The sequence below is a fragment of the Corylus avellana genome, chromosome 4, assembly GCF_965113065.1.
Source record: "Corylus avellana chromosome 4, dhCorAvel1.hap1.2, whole genome shotgun sequence".
In the NCBI taxonomy this organism is placed as follows: Eukaryota; Viridiplantae; Streptophyta; class Magnoliopsida; order Fagales; family Betulaceae; genus Corylus; species Corylus avellana.
Genome location: NC_142493.1, coordinates 25,251,696 through 25,266,977, shown reverse-complemented (window position 1 = coordinate 25,266,977; position 15,282 = coordinate 25,251,696). Strand labels below are relative to the sequence as shown.

The following is a 15,282-nucleotide window of genomic DNA, read 5'->3' as shown; positions in this document are numbered from 1 at the left end:
TGGCAACAACGTCAAGTTTGTAACTGATATCTCGTCTATTAGCAATGACATTTAGCGACCATAACAGTTGTCACAATTAATATCCATATCAATGACGACAAATACGAGTGTTGCCAATATTTTAGCAACATCTCTTCACCAATAGTAATGTCCGGGTGGAAAAAATATTAGAGACGACAAGTGACAATAGCTATGTTGTCGCTAAGAGGTTTCTAAAATCAGTTTATAAATATATGAAAGCCATAACGACTTGTGTGTAATAATATTAGTGACGATCATCAACGCTAATAGTTTTTTAAAATCAATAAATAAATATATGAAATCAGATTTTCGACGATTGGTGTCACTAATGTATCAGAGGCAGCACTTATATTGTCGCTAATAGGTTTCGGAAATCATATAAGTTATGTAATAGGGTTTAATGTCTTTTTGGAAATGGGCTCTAATGACCAACTTTCTTGCTTCTTATCCGTACGCAAATGAGCAGAATCAGCTAAAAGTTTGGGGGAAACTTAGGGTTTAAAAGATTTTGTGAAGAACGTAGGGTTCAAAAGTGTTAGGGCGATCTGTGAGAGAAGAGGGAAATCAAGAAAAGGTAAATGAATTTAGGGTTAATTTTTTGTTTAGATAATTTTTCAACTCGATGTGACGTTGACATAATTTTAAATACACATATGGTGTTTGTGATGTTTATTAATCATGGTATATGAAACACTAGTCAGATTGTGATAGGACTTGACGTGGCATACCATTAAATTATTAGACAGAATATAAACGAAAGAACCAATTACATTTATCAAACATCTACGGATTTCATCTATGATACTTTCTAAATAGAGAGGTTTGTTTGATTTTGTGTCAAACCACATGTCCTAATAAAGAGTTCAATCCTACATAATAAGTCAATGGTGATATTGTGCATCTAGCAAGGTGGATAATGGTTGTCCCTTTCAAAATTAAAGTAAGAATGATGCATGCATAGATAAAAATCAATCCATGATGTGGAATCCTTGTAGTTGAAGCAAGATATAGTGCATCTCACGAATTATCTTCGAAAATTATTATAATAAAACAATTCAATCGTAGTATATATAGCTAATGTAGTGTTAGACTCACGTGAGAGGAAAAGAAATCTTCATAATAACAAATAATTGATATGATATCATTGGGTTCAAACTTATAAGTTTAAGGTTTGGGGTTAAGTGATATCCTAATTAAGATGCTATATCAAAACTCACTTGAAGCTTTCCCATGAGCATGCCTACAACATATTTTGTTTTACAATAAAAAAAATAAAAATAAAAAGTCAAAATAAACGCAGAATGAGTAGCACAAAAATTTACATAATTTGGCATGGAGCTATATTTGCAAAGCAATATTAGATGAACTAAATGTAGACAATGTCAAAAATTAAAATTAAAAAAAAAAAAGAAAAAAAAAAAAAAGAAAAGAAAACCCTACATTTCTCCCCTTGAACTTACATCTTATTTGCAAATATTTCCTTCAAATTCTAAAAAGTGACAATTAACTCCATTAAACTTCGCATTCAAATTATCTCATCCGGTTCCCAAGAGGTAGCTCAATCGGCTAGGATCACGCCTAATGAAACGGAGGTCACTAGTTCGAATCCCCCTCCCCCTTTTGTGCGACATGTCAAAAAAAAAATTATCTCATCCGTTAGCATTCAACGGAAGATTCCTCACGTGACTAGGCCGGTGGTGAATTTTTTTTTTTTTTTTCCTTTCTGTTTAGCTTTTAATTTGTTTTTATCTTAGGGGCACAATTGTATATATGCGGGACATAATGGTCACTTTTAGTCAAAATTGGTCAAATGGAGAACATTTCATCTAATTTAACCGAAAAGGAAAAATATCAACAGAGGGAATAACCTGAAGAAGCTGCATAGCCATTAGCCAGTGAGGCAGTGAGAATGCCCAATCACCGTTCAAGAAAGGGCGGACTCAGCAACCAACAATAGCGTCGTGCAAACTAAATGGGCTTTACATTTGAACTTTTTAGGCTCTCTCTTTAAGCCTCATTAAATGATCCAAATTGGGCTCGCCCTTTACGCAAAAGTGCTCCATAGATAGCCCATACAAAATTCAATGTCTAAATATTAGTGTATTTAATATTTGGACAGAATAACGAAAGATCTTTGGTTTTTTTTTTTAATTTTTTTGTTTATTATTATTATTATTTTTTTTTTTATGTCGGAAAACCTCTCCAAGGCACAGTCTTTCGAACCTACCCCTACAAAATAAACCCCGATCTTGTGTACCGCACCCTTGAAATTTTTTTTACATGAAACTAGTTAAATCGCTGGTTTTTCACCATGTAGTGTGGCCCTAAAGGATTGTTTACAGTGTTGAACCTTTAACTTTGAAGGAATGATATTTCAAGACCAAGCTCCACCACTTAAGCCAATCCCTTAGTGTGAAAAACAGGATCTGAATCCCTGGAATTCCAGGGGAATTCACAGAACTACAGATTTGTCAACACGCAAGTGTCGACAGTGTCGGCTCTGCTTTTATTATCTTTTCGGATTATTGTACGTACAGACTTTTCTGCAAGATATATGATCATCAGCCCTTTGCTTGACGAAAAAGGTTTCTGATTAGTGATTGGGCACCCATTACTTGAATTTATCATAATCTTAAACCAAACAGACAAATATAACAACGATCTTCTGCTAGATTTGTGTGGGGGCATTTGGATGATTTTTGTTCAAGATTTTCAAACTGGAGTGGCGAGGGAGACACAGAAGATGTGAACGATAAGGCAAGAGTACTCACTGAATCTACTTTCTAAATGCCAAACTAAAATGGGCTTTACATTTGACCTTTTAAGGCCCTCTTAAGCCCGTTAAATGATTCAAGTTGGGCTCCCCCTTTACGCAAAAGTGCTCCATAGATGGCCCATATAAAATCCAATGATCCATTTTGGGTTGATATTTTACATTACAACGAAAGTTCTATTGTGTATTTAAATATTTGGGCAGAATAACAAAAGATCCTTGCCGTGGTGTGAACAAAACATAACAGAGAGTCAGAGATGCTCGGTTTTGTCAACGTTTGACTGTGTTGACTAGTATGAAACTTGTATGGACGGCTTTCTGAAACACGTGATAGCACGTGCCCTTGCCCACGTTAAGCTTCGGTGGTAACTGGAACATAACATTGCTAGAAAATCTACAGAGGGAAACTTGTGAGGGTCTCTTTCTTTTTTCTTATACTGGTGCACTCACATGATTACCCTCCCCCAAAGGAAGGACCCACGTGATATGGGTTGCACAGGATTGACCGCACATGCCATGTAAAAATGTCATTTTCTTCACTAGTTTATATTGCATTCAAACCAGAATATATCTAATACGATTTTTTTTTTTTTTTTTTTTTTGACATGCGTGCATAAGAGGAAGAAGAGAGATTCGAACTAGTGACCTTTGTTTCATGAGGCGTGGTCCCGAGTCGATTGAGCTACCTCTTAAGAACTCGAATACGATATTAAAAGTTAAAGAGATAAAACTATTTATTGTAATGAATTTCCTTAAATACTTTCTTCATCATATGCATATGCATCTTGGTGGCACAACGTATTTGAAAATGGTGAGATAACCTTGTGTTTTCTCCCATTTTTACATTAATAATTAACAACTAGATTGAACTCAATTGTAGTCAATTGACAAACACGTTAAAATTCTCCTTTAAAAATTAATGTTATTAAGGATTTTTCAGATTTTCTGACGTCTCAAACTCTTCCCCCCATTGAAACCGCCAATCAACAGCTGTTGCCGATCTTCACCCATGTGCCTCTCACTGAATTAATTAATCTTAATTATTTTGTCTTTATTTAAACAATACTGTTTATCCAATTTGCACTCATATTAAATTTCCACACTTCACCTGTTGTCGAATTTACTATATATACGTATATTGTAAGTTGCACCCATTTGATTCCTTTTATCACATTCGCTGATAAATATACATACGACGTCGAGTCACCACTAGTTAACTAAAAGGTGTCATGAAATAAGAGGTTATATTATTATTGCAAACCCAGTATAGTAGAAGCATAGCATCTCCGGCGGCGGCTATTTTAGTCACTTAAAATACAATTTGTTTTAGTTTAGCTATTTTCACAATGAACTAGCAGACTATCTATTTTATTTAAATATTATGCACTTAACTAATAAAGTGCATACCTCAAAAAGTCACAACTAATAAACAACGTACATTTGTTTAAATCAAAATACTTGTATCTTTCCCATTCACTTGTTCATTTGAAATTAATTGTATTTTTACAACTTAACTTGACTTTTGCTAAAAACAAAGGTTAAAAAAAAAAAAAAAAAAACTGGTGAAATCATATTAACACCAAAAGTCACATAACTAATTAATAAAGTGCATAGCTCAAAAAGTCACAACTAATAAACAATGTACATTACTTGTTTCATTCCTTAAAAAGTTTTTTTTCTCTCTAGGTCTCTCTTCGGGTGCCTAGAGGAGAAGCATTTTTTTTCTCAGATCCATCTTGGGATTGTGAGGGCATTGCAATTTTTTGGAGAATTGGTTTATTCTCAAGTTTTGACAACTCGAGTTTGATCCTCGGAAGCAAGGATGGTGGACTTTCTGACTTCGAAGTGGGGTAGCTTTACTCTGACGGAAGAGGAGGATACGGTGGAGGAGGTACCAGAGGAGGAAATCGGCGACATTTCTGACAAGGGCAGGAACTGCTTGGTGGGCAGACTAATGTCAGAACGAAGTGTAGGGAAAGAAACAATCAGATCCAAGCTGGTGAAGGGTTGGAGACCGACAGGCCACCTGGTTTTTCGGATTCTGGGCAGGAACACATTTTTAATTGAGTTTGAACACTCATGGGATAAGATTCGGGTTTTAGAAGGGCGTCCCTGGATTTTTGAGGGCATTCTATTTTCTGTATTGGAGTTCGACGGCATGACTCCACCAACCCAGCTACAATTTAACAGGGCCTCTTTCTGGGTTAGGATGTATGATCTGCCTTTGGGTTGCATGGGAAAAGCAATGGGAGAGAGATTAGGCTCTCTGTTGGGGGAGGTGGAAGAGGTTGACACAAACGAGTATGGAGTTGGGTGGGGGGAATATCTAAGAGTTCGTGTGAAGCTAAATCTGCAGAGGCCTCTGCTTAGAGGCAGAAAGATCAAAATTAACGATAAGACGCATTTGATCGTATTCCAATACGAAAAGATCCCGATGTTTTGCTTCACATGCGGAATTATTTGCCATGATGAAACTGGTTGCCCAAAACGAAACTCCAGGAAGAGTTCGGTCGTTGAGCAGAAACAGGAATACGGACCTTGGATGCGTGTGCCATCTCCGAAACGAGTCTGGGAGTCTGATCGTCACCGGAAGGAAAAGTGGTCAAACCCACAAGACAGCAATAGGGAAGGGAACAGCCGAGGGTTCCGGCGAACGGAGGAGCAAACCCCAAACGAGAAAGGAAACCTTTCAGCTGGGGATTCTCAGAGCGTGAATTTGGGGGACGGTTCGCGTGAATTTCGGGAGGAGCTTATGGCATTCAATGCCAGGCAAGAAACAAGGAATGAAACGGTCATTAACAAAGGCAACGAAAATTCCAGTCAACCTTCTGTTATGGAAGGCCTTAATGATTTTGGAAGGAGGAGAGCAGAAAGTTTGGGGGCTGCAGATCTTTCTGGAAAAGGAATAAATAAGGAGGAGAGAGTTAAGAAGAAGCCAATAACTGATGATTCCCCGCCAGCTCGCTGCCCACCCGTTATGGGCATAAGTGAGGGATTTGTTCCTGATTTTCAGGAAGTTGGGGACACGTTAAGGCCAGCAGTGAACGTTGTGGGGATTGATGAAGTCACATGCAAATTGGCACGTGGAATGTCAGTCCACGTGGAGGGTCAAGCTCAGAAGGGTGTGATGAAGTGGAAAAAAAGGGCAAGGATGGGTAATAAGCCAAAAGTAACGGAAGAGGAAAAGACTGAAACACGAGTTCGCAAGAAGGGTGGGGAGTGGACTCCTGGCTTAGAAGATTCACGCAGAAAGAAAGGAAAGTGGGGAGATGGGACTGAAGAGATTGCAAAAACGACAGTGGCTGTGGAACAGCCCTGCCGGGAACCATGAATATGATTAGCTGGAACTGCCGAGGGCTTGGGAACCTCCGGACAGTTCGAGACCTTCGCCGGCTGGTGAGGGAAAAGAAACCCAAACTGGTTTTCTTAATGGAGACCAAACTACAAGCACATCGGTTGGAATCGATCAAAGTCCAACTAGGATTTCAAAGTGTGTTTGTAGTTGACAGTGTTGGAAGAAGTGGTGGGTTGGCGCTCTTTTGGTCGAACGAGATTTCGGTGGAAATTCAAAATTTTAGCAGACGTCACATTAATGCTGTAGTGAAGACGGAGGTAAATGAACAAAACTGGAAATTAACATGTTTCTATGGCCACCCTGAGGTTAGTAAGCGGCCTGAGTCATGGAATCTACTGCGTCTCCTTCGAAATTTTGATCCCGTACCCTGGCTCTGCTTAGGAGATTTTAACGAAATAGTTGATCTCTCTGAAAAATGGGGTAAATGTAGAAAGGCCCAAAGGCAGATGGAAGACTTCAGATATGCTATTGAATCATGTCAGTTGGTGGATTTAGGTTTCTTTGGACCTAAATTTACCTGGAACAATAAGAGAGAGGGAGGAGAATTTATAAAGGAGCGCCTGGATCGGGTAATGGCTAACGTTCAATGGCAAGATCGCTTCCCTGTCAGGCGAATTGAGATTTTACCTACCTGTATCTCTGACCATTCCCTTGTGTATATCCAGTTCCAAAAGCGGATCCACAGAAGAAGGAAAAATGCAGCAAATTTTCGTTATGCGGTGGCGTGGAACCAAAGAGAAGTAAAACAAGTGGTCAAAAAAATTTGGAGGGTCAAGCAACCAGGTCATAATGGGTGGGGCCACGTAGTGGGGAATTTAAAGCAAAGTAAAAGCTCCTTTCTCCTTTGGAAGAGAGTCAACAAAGACCCCACTGAAGGTGAAGTTATTCGAATTCTGGAAAGGGTGAAGTCCTTACAAGCTGACAAAGGAAACTGGAATGTGCAAGAAATAAACAACCAACAAATGAAAGCACAGGAATTAATGGCGCAAATGGATTTCAAATGGCGTCAGAGGGCAAAAGAGACGTGGTTGGCCCATGGAGATAAAAACTCAAAATATTTTCATGCATGCGCTTCACAGAGAAGAAGGGTGAATCAGATTAATTCAATTATGGACCAACATGGAGTTTACAGGGAAGACCCATCAGAGGTGGAAGGTGCTTTTGTGGAATATTTTCAGGAACTCCTTTCCTCATCAGATACCAAAGAGATTGATGAATGTACACAAGTCATATCTGCCAGGATTTCGGAGGAGATGAATGGGAGGCTGATCCGTGAGGTTACAATGGATGAGGTCACTCTAGCTCTGCATCAAATGGCCCCATTAAAATCACCCGGTCCAGACGGCTTTCCTGCTGCTTTCTACCAGGACCATTGGGATTCAGTGGGTGAGGAGGTAACTCTTGCTATCAAGAATTTTTTTAATTCTGGTACTATAGATCCTGAAATCAATTATACCCATATTGCTTTGGTTCCCAAAAAGACTCACCCTTTGGGTGTGTCGGATTTCAGACCCATCAGTCTTTGTAACGTGGTTTATAAGATTCTTTCAAAAGTCATGGCAAATCGTCTTAAAATTTTACTACCAAATATTATCTCTGGCAATCAATCGGCTTTCATTCCGGGTCGGTTAATTTCAGATAATATTTTGGCAGCTTATGAAACTCTACACACTATGCACTCTCGTATGTGTGGAAGAGTGGGGTATATGGCGGTGAAGCTCGATATGAGCAAAGCATATGACCGCGTAGAATGGGTTTTTCTTGAAAAGGTGATGAAGAGAATGGGCTTTGCAAACAAATGGGTTGATCTTGTGATGAAATGTGTTTCCACTGTGTCTTACTCTGTTATTGTGAATGGTTCAGCCGTAGGTTTTTTTAAGCCTACCCGGGGTATCCGACAGGGAGACCCAATATCCCCATATCTTTTTTTACTTTGTGCAGAGGTTCTAAGCGCAAAACTCACACATGAGGCATTGACTGGGAGGCTGAAGGGGGTCCCTACTTCATTCAAAGGTTTGAGATTAAATCATCTGTTTTTTACTGACGACAGTTTGCTTTTCTGCAAAGCTACTGAACAGGAGTGGAATTACCTCAAAGGGGTGTTGGAGGCTTATGAGCAAGCGTCGGGCCAAAAACTAAACAATGACAAGACATCAATCTTTTTTAGCCGAAACACAAGCCAAACTGACCGGGAGCGTATTTTGGCGGTTGTCGGTGTCCCAGCAACGCAGAGGTTTGATACTTATTTAGGTTTGCCGGCGTTGGTGGGCAAATCCCGAATTGACGAATTCAAAAATTTGACGGACCGGGTGAAGCGGCGGGTTGCTGATTGGAAGACCAAATTACTTTCCCATGCAGGGAAAGAGGTCCTTTTAAAAGCGGTGGTACAAGCTATTCCCACCTATAGCATGAGTATTTTTCTCATTCCCAAAGAATTGTGCAAGGATATTAACCAACTGATGTAGAAGTTTTGGTGGGGTCATAAGGAGAATGACAGGAAAATCCACTAGATGAGCTGGGAAAAAATGGGAAGGGCTAAGGATATAGGAGGGTTGGGATTTCGGGATTTGATTGGTTTTAACAAAGCTCTCCTTGCTAAACAAGGTTGGCGACTCATGCAATTCCCCGACAGCCTATCCGCCAGAATTATTAAAGCAAAGTACTACCAGCAGGGATCTTTTCTTTCGGCAAAATTGGGTAACCGTCCCTCTTTTGCTTGGAGGAGCATTTTATCAGGAAGAGACTTATTAGAAGAAGGTATTGTCTGGCGCATTGGCAATGGTAGAACAGCCCGAATAAAAAGTGATAAATGGATTCCCACGCCCAGTACCTACAAACCATGGTCTTCCAATCACATCTTTGACTCTGAAGCTGTGGTGGCTGATCTCTTGGAGGGGAACCCGGTGCGATGGAATAAACACCTTATCTCTCAAAACTTTTCCGCAGAAGAGGCGGAAGTAATCTGCAACATCCCTTTAAGCAGATATAATCGGGAAGACAAAATTATTTGGCGTGCGACACCTTCCGGTGAATTCTCGGTTAGAAGCGCTTACCACTTGGAAATAGAACGAAATGAAAGGAGGAGGGGGGAGTGCTCGTCTGGTGGTTCAGGTCAAGCAACCTGGAAAAAGATATGGAAGCTGAAGATCCCAAACTCCACCAAAATGTTTCTGTGGAGGGCCTGTAATAATATTCTGCCCACAAAGTCCAATCTTAAGAAGCGGAAAGTTTTGTCGGAGGATCAATGCATGTTTTGCTGCAGGAGCCCAGAAAATACGGCCCATATTTTGTGGGATTGTGTTTCGTCCCAGGATGTCTAGAGTGGGAGCAGCAGAAAATTACAAAAAACGGTGGTTGGGGGTGCATGTTTTATGAATATTATGGAGGAAATGGTGAATCTGCTGCTAGAGGAGGATTTGGAATTATTTGCAATGATAGCCAAGGGAATTTGGAAGAGACGAAACGAAGTGCTCCATGGGGGACCCTTTACCCATCCTGACGAAGTAGTTGCAAAAGCCAAGGCCTCTCTTCAACTTTTCCACAACGCAAACGCCAAGGCTCCAGAAGCAACTGCTATCTCCTTGGTTGGGAGGCAGAAATGGGAACCTCCACCTCTTGGTATTTTTATGGTGAACTGGGATGTAGCTATAGCCTCGAAGGAGAAGCGGATGGGAGTAGGTGTATTGATTCGTGATGAGAAGGGTTTTGTGATTGCAGGCCTCATCAAGCCCATATTGGCAGAATACGAACCGGTCACAGCAGAGGCTTTTGCTGCACTCTATGCAGTGGAATTCTGTAGAGAGGTTGGAATTCACGACATTCTCTTGGAAGGGGACTCTCTAATGGTAGTGAAGGCCATAAATGATCCAAATCCAAACTGGCTACGGTATGGGCAGCTCATAGATGACACCCGTTTGGCTCTGGGGTCCCTCCATAGATGGACCGTTCGCCATGTCAAACGAGAAGCCAATTCAGCGGCTCATGAAATGGCCCAGAACGCTTTAAAGATCTCAACTGACCAAGTGTGGCTTGAAGAACCCCCCCAGTGTATTTTTGACATTGTTATTTTAGAGCAATTAGCTCTATCTATGTAGGGCTTTGTCCCGTATCTCAGTTTTTTCTGAATAAAGATTGTTTTCTCTCAAAAAAAATAAACAATGTACATTTATTTAAATCAAAATACTTGTATCTTTCCCCTTCACTTGTTCATTTGAAATTAATTGTATTTTTACAACTTAACTTGACTTTTTGCTAAAAACAAAGGTTAACCAAAAAAAAAAAAAAAACTTGTGAAATCATGTTAACACCAAAAATCACTTGACTAATAAAGTGCATGCCTCAAAAAAGTCACAAATAATAAACAACATTTATTTAAATCAAAATGCTTTAACAAGAAACAAATTCATAGAATAATATTCTACGTGTCTCTAATCATTCAATTGCATAGACTATATGAGGGTTTGAACCTTAGCAATTGTTTTGATTTATACATCAAAGTTAGGGAGTTTCTAAAGTGAAAGAAAATCTACGGGTTGGAAATGTATTAGAATACTCATAGTTGTGATGACAGGATTTTTTATTCTTATTCCGATAGTGTGACAAGTGAGAGCCAATAAAATTGTGATACATATTCGATTTAAGTTAATGTTTACTAACATAACCTGTTAAGTTAATGGACATAATTGACTGTAGAGTGTAAGTTTTTTTTTTTTTTTTTTTTTTTTTAATTTTTATTGTATACCTTAAGGACCTCTAAATTCATTTTGATGCTACATGGAGCAAACTAATATGTCATATAACTACATTACCTAATGAAATTTTCCTATAATATCCTTATTCCTTTAAAAACTAAAATAAAGAATTAATAAAATACAAAGCTAAAAAATTAATTTTTTTGAAAAATCATTTTTAGTTTTTTTTATTAAGAATGACATGTGTCACGATTTTTATTGGAGTTGACGTGATATTTAACAGAATTCGACTCAAGAGACTAAATTATTTTTTGGCATATCCTAGGAACCTCTTATTTCATGTTCATACTACATAAAGCGACTTGTAATTTAGGCCAACTACATGGTTTGATTTTGCATTTATCTATATTTTTTTATACTACACGAATGATTTGTAATTTACGCCAACTATATTGACTAATTTTTTATTTATTCCAAAAAAACTGTTTTTTTTTTTATTTAAAAAATATTTTTGTTTATTTGTTTATTTTATTGATTTTTTTTTTTTTTTTTTAGCTTTTTAAAGAATAGGGATATTGTAGGAATATAAAAAAAAAAAAAATGTAGATTTTTTGAAACACTTTGGTAGTTTGATGGGTTACTTTATTACCTTTTGAACATTGTGGGGATCTATCACAAACGACTGTTAGTTTGAGAAGCTTTTTTATATTTTTACCTTTTTTTTTTAAAGCATTTTTGTGTAGGTGATTTTATATAACATACAATTAGTGGTGGGCACAAGTCGGATCAGGTCGGGTATTGGGCATTTCTGATACCCGACCTGCATGGTGCGGGTATTGAAAATTATACCCGAGACCCAGCTATATCAAACGGTATCCGTTGAGTCTCGGGTTTTGCAGGGAGGGGCAAAACAGGGCGGGTGGTGCGGGTTTGGGTAGTGCCAAGTTCCAAAAACAGCATACAAACCTAGCCCACAAGAGAAATTTACACCAACACTGAAACACCCAACAAACAAAGGCACTAATCTCTTTCTTAAATCTTCTGTCTCTGTCAAAAAAGGCAATGTCATACTAATACCTGAAATGGTATAGCAGCCGTGGAGGTGGAGCGGCCTAGCAAAGAGAGAAAGGCGCAAATGCTGACGGGAGAGAGGGAGAGAGAGAGAAAGAGAGGTGCATATGAGAGAGCGAGAGGGAGAAGAGGTGCAAACGAGAGAGAGAGAGAGAGAGAGAGAGAGAGGAAGGCGCAGAATTGCAGATAAGAGAGAAAGAGAGAGAGGCGCAGGAGATAGAGTTAGGAATTAGGGTTAGGTTTTCTTTTTATGTTCATCTGGGGCGGGGCGGGGCGGGGTGGTGTGGGTACCCGCATAAACGAAAATTGCACAACCGCAATCTGACCCACCCCGCACGGGTTGGCAAAAATTTAACCTGATTTTGCAATTTTAACCCTAAATTCCGGTCTATGCGGGGCGGGTAGTGCAGGTTTGGGCAGGTTTTGCCCACCACTACATACAGTTACTAGTGATCATCCTTTTCACTTTTTTATTTGAAACTAATTCCAATCTTACAACTTAACTTGACTTTTGCTAAAGTTCAGAGAACATTGTGGGGATCTATCACAAACGACTGTTAGTTTGAGAAGCTTTTTTATATTTTTACCTATTTTTTTTAAAGCATTTTTGTGTAGGTGATTTTATATAACATACAATTAGTGGTGGGCACAAGTCGGATCAGGTCGGGTATTGGGTATTTCTGATACCCGACCTGCATGGTGCGGGTATTGAAAATTATACCCGAGACCCAGCTATATCAAACGGTATCCGTTGAGTCTCGGGTTTTGCAGGGAGGGGCAAAACAGGGCGGGTGGTGCGAGTTTGGGTAGTGCCAAGTTCCAAAAACAGCATACAAACCTAGCCCACAAGAGAAATTTACACCAACACTGAAACACCCAACAAACAAAGGCACTAATCTCTTTCTTAAATCTTCTGTCTCTGTCAAAAAAGGCAATGTCATACTAATACCTGAAATGGTATAGCAGCCGTGGAGGTGGAGCGGCCTAGCAAAGAGAGAAAGGCGCAAATGCTGATGGGAGAGAGGGAGAGAGAGAGAAAGAGAGGTGCATATGAGAGAGCGAGAGGGAGAAGAGGTGCAAACGAGAGAGAGAGAGAGAGAGAGAGAGAGGAAGGCGCAGAATTGCAGATAAGAGAGAAAGAGAGAGAGGCGCAGGAGATAGAGTTAGGAATTAGGGTTAGGTTTTCTTTTTATGTTCATCTGGGGCGGGGCGGGGCGGGGTGGTGTGGGTACCCGCATAAACGAAAATTGCACAACCGCAATCTGACCCACCCCGCACGGGTTGGCAAAAATTTAACCTGATTTTGCAATTTTAACCCTAAATTCCGGTCTATGCGGGGCGGGTAGTGCAGGTTTGGGCAGGTTTTGCCCACCACTACATACAGTTACTAGTGATCATCCTTTTCACTTTTTTATTTGAAACTAATTCCAATCTTACAACTTAACTTGACTTTTGTTAAAGTTCAGAGGTTAACAATATTATTTTTTGAAACCTTGTGACCCTATACAAAAGATCAAATAGAAAAAAGTATAATTAACTAAGAAAGTTCGTACCTCTAAGAGTCACAAATACTAAACAATACTTATTCATTTATAAATAGAGAGACTATGTTGTATCCTTGTAAATGAATAGTATTACGTTTAAATTCTTTTTTCAATATATGGTATGTCTATTAGTCTTTTCGAATCAATATTTTCTTTTAAAAAAATTTGAATGGATGTTTTTATATAATGTATAATGACTAGTGGATCAACCCCTTCACTTGTTCATTTGAAACTAATTGCATTTTTATAACTTAACTTAACTTTTGCTAAAAATCATAGGTTAAAAAAAAAAAAAAAAGATTGTAACCCTATCAAAAGAGTAACTAAAAAAATGCTAACACCAAAAGTCACTTAACTAAGAAAGTGCATACCTCAAAAAGTAACAACTACTAAACAACATTTATTTAAATCCAAATACTTTAACAAGAAACAAAGTCATAGAATAATATTGCACATGTCTCTAATCATTCAATTGCATAGAATATATAAGGGTTTGAAACCTTAGTTGTTGCTTTGATTTATACATCAAAGTTAGGAAATTTTTAAAGTGAAAGAAAATCTATGGCTTAGAAATGTATTAGAATACTCACAGTTGTTATGATGAAATTTTGTATTCTTATTCCAATAGTGTGACAAGTCAGAGCAAATAAAATTGTGACACATGTTCGATTTAAGTTAGTGTCAACTAATGTAATTTGTTAAGTTAGTGGACATAATTGACTGTAGGGAGTAAATTATTTTTTTGGCATACCTTTGCAAATAAGATAAACCACATGGAGCTAGTTGCAAATAAGATAAACCATATGGATTGATTATGCATAAAATTTCATTAGGCAATGTTATATGACATAGCATTTTGCTTGTTTAAGCATTAAATTAATACAATTAATTTTCATCCATAATAGAGTTGATTTATTCTATTTGCTTCAAATGTACATTTATGAAATTATTAATTTATTTTATATATATAACACTTTTTCAACTTTATATTATTTCTAAGATATCAATATAAGGTTTATTCTGGATTGTTTATTTTTATTTACCATAAAGTATTCAACATTGTTTCCTTGACGTAAATCTTAGCCTTTTTTTATTATATATTTGTTGTCCATTTCTTTAAAATTGTAGAGGATTTTTATTCACAGAAACCTGATAAAAATATACTTAATTCTCAATAGTAACATGCCACATTTTTAATATGTGGCATTTTTCAAGCGTTTCGATGCATAAAAATGACCCAAATTGTGTAATTTAATAATCTATAATTTCTTTAAAATTGTAGGAGATTTTAATCCTTTTTTTTTTTTTTTTTGAGGTGGAATTTCCTGATTTCATTATTCAAATAAAACTTGCTCAGTGCTTGCAATATAACTAATACAATCGGGAATGATATCTCCACAAAGTTGTTCCTCTCGACAAGTTAATGTTGTTTTTGCCAAAGTGTGAGCAACTTCATTCTCCATTCTTTTCACATGACGTACCTTCCAGTATTGGACCCTTTGAAGAAGTGTTTTTTGGCATCTTGGATTAGATGTCCATATCTATTTCTGCATCAACCCTCCTTGTTGAAAGCATTACAACCTCCATGGAATCTCCTTCTATATTGACCTTTGGATAGCCCAAAAGCCCACACAACTCCATCGTTTTCCATGTCTCCATTGCCTCTTCCGTGGAGGGATCCAAAATATAGGGCCTGGATGCATGAATTGTTACTACTATTTGCCCAGCAGAGTGTAGTGACCCATATAATTAACTAAGCTTAGGTAGCTTAGTTAGAAGATTAAATTGGGTTTTAGGTCACTATGATCAGCTGGAAGGGTATTTTGA

The 15,282-nt window shown here is 38.2% G+C and overlaps 1 protein-coding gene across 1 annotated transcript; it reads left to right on the top strand.

Moving 5' to 3' along the window:
• The first annotated feature begins 9,538 nt into the window (after positions 1 to 9,538).
• On the top strand, positions 9,539 to 10,243 carry LOC148586509 (uncharacterized). The gene has a single exon (XM_088515672.1). The coding sequence runs from the start codon at positions 9,539 to 9,541 to the stop codon at positions 10,241 to 10,243; it is 705 nt and encodes a 234-aa protein (XP_088371798.1).
• The last annotated feature ends 5,039 nt before the right edge of the window (positions 10,244 to 15,282 follow it).